General features: G+C 29.1%; 1 protein-coding gene across 2 annotated transcripts in view; it reads right to left on the bottom strand.

Moving 5' to 3' along the window:
* Positions 1-6,614, bottom strand: part of LOC106689881 (transcription cofactor vestigial-like protein 4) — a 47,942-nt gene extending 41,328 nt beyond the window's left edge. For both annotated transcript variants that reach the window (XM_014435078.3, XM_024362262.2), the window contains exons 1-2: positions 6,401-6,614; positions 6,081-6,172 (exon numbers count right to left, since the gene is read on the bottom strand). In XM_014435078.3, the coding sequence (XP_014290564.1) occupies positions 6,081-6,162 (82 nt within the window). In that variant the 5' untranslated portion in view covers positions 6,163-6,172; positions 6,401-6,614. The remainder of the gene's footprint in view (positions 1-6,080; positions 6,173-6,400) is intronic.
* Between the last annotated feature and the right edge of the window lie 505 nt (positions 6,615-7,119).

Genomic DNA, 7,119 nt, shown 5'->3' with positions numbered 1-7,119 from the left:
ATAATGTAGTATCAAGTTTAGTAAGCAGGCTATCAGTCATCCCAGAACTTTTAATGCTTTGTTAAATCGTGCGACATTGTTTTATAACTTTGTTATTATATTATATTTAGTTGCAAGTACAATTATAATCATCAGTAGTTTTTATTATCCCATTTTAAAAATATAGAAATTTTATAAATAATAAAAATAAAAACTGAAAAGAAGTTAATATCAGCTAACAACTAAATACGGGGAGCATAAGGGCATACTGGTAAGGCACTATGCTCCTAATTCCAAGGACCAGGTTTTGAATCTGGCTGTGGCAGATAATTAGTTTCTGCTAAACTGTAGCCATGAGTCAACACCGGGGGTTCTGGAGCCTTCCTGGTGTTCACCCCTTCTATTACAGGGAAATTTGGCAAAAAATCTGACGATTGAGGATAATCTTGAAAAAAATCACCTCTTTTTATAACCGTGGTTCTAAAAACAGTGCTTCCTTATAAGGTGCTGAACCCATGACCTTCATAGGTCTTAGCAGATCACATCATTAACAACTAAATATGAATATTTTAAAGTCTGTGAAAATGCAAAGTTATAAAGAGAGTCAGCACAAACAAGCTATTTTAAAGCCGATTTTAGCAATTTTAAAACTGAGTGCTATTTTATTTTAATATAATCAAAAGTGTTTGGTAATAAACTTAGGCTAGGTTTTGTACTATAAAAATGAAAGATTTAAGTAATTAATGTTGTTTGGAGAGCAGTAATAAAAAAAAATTTGTTGATTAATTTGGTGTATTTATCTGTCAAATAAAATAAATTGAGAACACGAAGTTTCAAAACCAAACTATTTTAATTATATGCATTTTTGAATGAAATTATGAAAATAAAAATTTTAAATATTATAACTTCACTTTTGAGGTTGTAGGGCTTAGTAACAAGTAAATACATAAAATGTTAAGAAATACTCAACTGGGGCTAGTTAAAGGGGTAGACGGGAACATTATATCAAGATTGATCTTGTAGATTTGAGTTAGGATAGGCATTTAGATCATGTAGACAGTGATTGGTTGTATTGACATCAAACCTTCAGGTTTGCTAAGCTTTTATTATTATTATTATTATTATAACTTCACATTTAGATCAGGATGGCTATTTAAACTAATCATGTAATGATAAAAATGTTAAGATATGTTTTTATATCATTGACCACTTAGTTTCAGGATTAAGCATCGATAATTATATAAACCAAAACATACGCTAAGCAGGTTGATATAGCATCAGAGCTTAAGATCATAGAGATTAGTCAGCTGATAAAGGAAGCTGCAGAGTAAGTGAAATAAGACAAATTTCAATGAACCTTGGATGACATCCTTAGCATTCTCTGAAGATATACCATTATGAAAAATGAAAAAAAAAAAATTTATAGACTATAATTCATAAAGTTAAATAAAGTTTTGGATGATGCAGTATACTGACTGCTAAAATCCGACATATTTTGGAAATATGAATCTATGGGTGATGAAAGAAAAATAGTTATTAATATTAGGAATCATGGAAGTCGCTACAGGACGTTAATTTAGAAACCCAAAAAATTTGGAAATTCGTGAGCAGCAAACCTACTTCAAACTGTGAAAAGTCAAACTGTGAAAACACTGTTGATAGAGGTTATTATACTCAAAATTACTTATAAAAGCTATTTAAAGAGTTTTTCTAAAAATGTTTAGACGAAGGATGAATTTCCGGGAGAACCTTCCAGACATGCAGTAAGTTGAGAAAACCAGTCAATGTCAACTTTGTTAGGGAATTTCCCTCACCCTCTAATAAGTTTTTGCAGTAACATCCTTCCATAGAATATCTGAGCATTTTGGTAAAAGGAGCATTTAAATAGCTAATAAAGTAACCAAAGAGTCACTCATTCTCCCAGTTCCACTTACCCCACCAGAAGAGGAAAGCAATAAAGAATCGCAGGACTTCTTAGACAAGAATAGACGACTTCTTAGACAACGAGCCCTCCATGCAAATTAAAATATATATGCAGAGAATTTATCTAGTCGCAGCATTAGCAAAGAGGAAGTAGTCTTTACCTGGCTCAGGAATGACCATTCAAGACAGTCACTATCATCTAATCCTCAAAGACGGAGATGCCAACATCACAACAACCCCCTAACAGACCACATCTTTCAACAATTGCTATTCTACAATCCTAAATTACACTCATAGAGATCGGTTCATCAGAATAATGAAAAAATGCGAATTCCTTTTTTTTTGTTTATTTTTTATTATTTTAATGGTTGTACCAAGTAGTGTTATTTTATAGATTGGATTCTTATTATCTAGATCATTGACACCTTAAACATAAAAAAACAACTAACCGCCTTCTTTACCTTCCAGCACACAATAAAATACAGAATGGAAAATTTTTAAAGGTTCTTATTGAGCTGTATATGAAAACTTAAAGACTCTTATTTATAATTTTCTTAGGAGAAAGCCAATGGTTCGTCACTCATTCCTAGGATGCTGATAATATTTAAAATAATAATAAAATTCTTTCGCCTGTTTTACAACTGTTTATGTCTCAACCAAAACAAAATTTTCTAAAAATAAGATCCTAATGATTAATAAAGTTTAATAAATAAATTGAATAAATGCAGAGGGTTAAAGTACTTCCAAGTTCTCATAGTAAAATGAAAAGGACTTTAATTTTAAAGTGATGCATAATAATCTTGAATCATTATAGTGAAATAAAAACTAAAAAATTAGAGAAAGGGCAGGCAAATAGTTTAGGCACCAGTTGGCACTTAATGTCACCTTCAGGTGGCAATATAGAGCTTGCCACTTACTCTTTATTAACTACTCAAAGTGACAAGATAAATGAATTGGAAGCACCATGAAAGTAATACTATATTAACTGATCCAGATGGAAATAAAATTTATAACACTCCCTAAACTGGACACTGTGACCTTTTTTTTAAAAACCAATTGGGCCATTATGGCAACTAAATACCAATTTACAAATTTTCTAAACAATGTATAATCTAAATTCGTAATGAAAACAATTTCACCAAATATAATTGTTTGGTAACAACACTATGTTAAATATTCAAAGTGATAAAATTTCCTGAACTGATTCCTGCCATGGTGATGGTATTTGATGTTCAGAGTGGTTTGGTAGTCAAACGATTCCTCGATTTTTGATCTCAGTTTTCTTGCTACTAATCACCTTTATGAATCTCACCCTGTTTCGAGATCTTGATTCTAGTCAAAAATTATTCAAAGGTTTCCCAAATCTAATATTTTTCTTTATAGCTTGTTTTAGGTTTTGCATCTTATTATACCACAAACATAGCCTTAAATTCTTAATTACGCTATATAATCAAATTGAAAACTGAAAAAAATTTAATATTAATGGTTGTCATGCCTATAGTTTCATACATTTTTAATCAAATTGCAGTTGAAAAAGTCATAATTCATTTAAAATTTTTCCATAATATTCCATATCCATGAGTGACAAAATACAATGAGAATACTTTTTACAGGATTCAAAACCCTTCCCCATTCGATGATGGCACAATCTAGATTATAATAAACAAATTTAATTTGCTTCTTGTTTTTCTGCCTTAACATTACAATAAAGTATACAATATTTATAATTTACAAAAATATTTAAAGAAAGAATCTAAATCAAATTGGTAACTCCACTGGTATCTAGACCAGTCTTCCACCAATACCTACCAATAGAACATGTAACTCTCATTTATTTGGAGCTATTGAGAAAAGCAAGAGTTCAGAATTCTCTCAAACATAAGATGAAACAAGATATTTTCTAAACTTACAATAATTTTAATTTAATAAGGTTTAATCATTTGAACAGAAAATTAAAATACAATATTTTGATAAGATAATCAGCTTTAATAATGTATTTAAATCATTATACTTAGTAAAGCATCATAAATTAATTCAATTTAAGAGTTATTGAGAAGCTAATTGACAGAAAATTTATTTTTTTAAAATATCATCCAAAAATATGCTATAACATAAATGTCCTGTAACTATATAAATGGATATATTATGTTGAATAATTAAAAATAAAATAACTCACATAATTACAATAAAACATATTTGGGACAAGAAAAAAATATATAACTGATTCGCATTTTTGATATTATAGAATTATTTGGATTAAATAAGATATAATTAAGAAGTGATAAGTTTTAATATTTTTGTCTTCAATTCACATTAAATTGGCACAGAACTGAGATGATAAAGATAACAAAAGACACTGTTTTCTTAAAAAAGTTGCCAATTGCCAACAGTGAATTCAGTTTTTCTAAACTCAAGAAATGTTATTCACCTTCTTCATTTCGTTAGCCCATAAATTATATTTATTTTTAAATAATTGATTACGAATATTCACAGGCTTTACAAATTATTAAAAACATACAAAGATAAAACTACAAACAACCAAAAAGTTTATAAATAGGTTCATTTGTAGATGCCACTCAGCGAATAAAATCTCTATTCAGTGTAATAAACTTTCTTATGTAATAGATTAAAAAAAAAAAAAAAGAAGGATAAATTGAAAAGAATAAATAAATGAGAGAACAAAATGACCTACATGTATATAGTTTACTTTAATGAGTATTAACTTTTAAAGTAGATGATATTATAAAAAAATAAAATAAAAACTAATAGACAGTACATAGATATTAATTAGAACAATAAAAGTCAAACATACAACAAAATTATACCAATAAGATCAAACATTAACAAGAACTTTGTGTTGTTTCAGGATAAAAAAGTTAAAACAAAATATTATAAGAGAGCAAGCACATGTTGAAATTACAGGCTAAGTTCATAAAAATTCCTTGGCTGGTAAAGTTGTTTGTCATGTTGTAATAGGGTTCCTTCAAAGGATGTCCTTAATAACTTCAAGGATGGCGAATGCATTGTTAACAATCATGGTGTGAAAAATATGTAACTTACGTTTAAATATACATATTTTTCTTGGAATAATTTTCGTTTAATAACAAATATGATGTATTCTAACATAGATGGTAAATTTTAGCCAGCATACAACAAGGGTAATGTATTTTTTTTTTTAAGATACAAAATTAAAACTGAAAACCAATTGACCTCCATTTGGATACTAAACAATGTTAGTAAATAAAAACTTGTTTTTAAAGATTTCTTCATATCAATTTTATGATAAATGAAATCATGTACTGAACATCATTAAATTTTTATCATGTCAGAGATTAAAATTAAAATTAATGCAAGACAAAGCTATAAATCAACTGTAATGTGCCAGTCCTTAACTTTTAAAGTATAAAAATTGCTATAGCAGGCAACGTGCTTGTCAGGAATAAAAAGAAAAAATAGTGATGACAAGGATTTAATATAAGAAATGGTTCAACAGCTCAAGAGAAATTTACAGGCTTGACAATAGAAGGAATTTCATAGATCATCAAAATTTTTGCTCTATCATCTAGCCAATAACTCAAAAGAGATTCTTATATTTATTTATCATTAGTATTTAAGATAACATATCATAGAAGAAATTTTAATAGGCAAGGGACCTACCTTTTTAATTATTTGAAGCAATATAAATAATAATATAATAAACAATGATTAATAACTCATTTCAGAAGTCTAAAATTAAAATTGAAATACAAAAACAAATATAGATCACAATAAAAAGATAAAAAAAAATTGAATATTAGCGGAATACAATTTCTCAACTGTTAAGTTATGGAATGTAAACTTCTTTAGAATAATTGGTGCAAAACCTAGATAAATTATCCTAATGAACAAAATATAATATATGTAAATAAGAAAAAGCTGTAAACCGAATTATATTGGATTTTGATTATAATTAAAAACATAAACAAAAGAGAGAAATCTTTGAATACAACAAAAAGGGGTTGGCTAACTTTCACATGAAATTCTTTTGGTGCTCTAATTTTTATGTAAGCTATTGTCATATTTCACAACATCTATTGAATATAAACATATCTCAGGAATGTCATGATGAAAACATGCATTTTTGCTTATCATTCATTTTTATTATTATTTTTATTTCAAGAAAACAACATAACACATACCATAGGATGGAGGAAGAATGTTGTCTTGAACCATTATAGCAGCTCTAGAAAGTACATCCAAAGGCGATTCACCAGATTCCATTATTTTTAAACTAAAAATAAACGTTTCAATTAATTCTAAATAATTACAAGGGCGATTTGGGACTTAAGGGAATGATCAAGCTATGTTCAATAATACGTAAATAAACTCCGAACTAGAAACAAACACACACTTTATAGTTTTATGACAACTGAATTTACAAAATATCATAGGCTTAGTTGTTAGACAAGGACAATGACAAGATGGGATGAATAAAAAAAAATCAATGATGGAATGTTACCTGAACCGTAAAGTCGTCCAGTGATAACCTCCAGTGGATTAAAGTTAACTGAAGCAAAAGAGTTGGGAGGTTTGCCGGGGCGGGAAGAGAGGACCCCTATGAGCCGGACCGCAGGCCACTTAAACTAAATTCCGTCGGGCTTTTGAGAGTTGAATTTTTGACATTTTGCCCAGACGACGAGCGGAATGCGCGGTATGAAAGATATGCCGAGCCACTGGTGGGGGAACAGCCAGTGAGCCGGCTCGTAGCTAGCATTCTCCACCAATCAGAAATCCCCAGCTCTCTGACGTCAGGCCAATCAGCGACCTTTCCACTCTTACTCTTTTCCATTTAAACTATGTTAAATCATAAAACTTTAAATACAGCTTTTAAATCCCGCATAAAACCTACATAAATACATTTAATAATCATGGTTCATTTATCTTCACACGAGTTGTAAACTTCTCCTCGTAATCAATTTCATAATACTTACGATATTAATTGTTTATTTCCTCCCTCTCATAGTCTATGCTCATACAAGAAGAACAATACAAATAAAAGCAAAAGATCGGGTAGTTCTGATTTTTTTAATATTCTTTTTGGGTTTCAATTGACATTAAATATCTAAATTTCCTACTGTGGCAGAAGACCAGAAGTTTATTTTTTAAAGAAAAAATTAGCAATTACGTTAATTTATAATTCCATATTTACTATCTTAGAAAAAAATCTAGCGCACGAAA

Source organism: Halyomorpha halys, unplaced genomic scaffold, assembly GCF_000696795.3.
Source record: "Halyomorpha halys isolate HHAL.00 unplaced genomic scaffold, Hhal_1.1 Scaffold1505.1, whole genome shotgun sequence".
NCBI classification, from domain to species: Eukaryota; Metazoa; Arthropoda; class Insecta; order Hemiptera; family Pentatomidae; genus Halyomorpha; species Halyomorpha halys.
The sequence above is the reverse complement of the archived record's forward strand: the minus strand, read 5'-3'. Positions and strand labels throughout refer to the sequence as shown.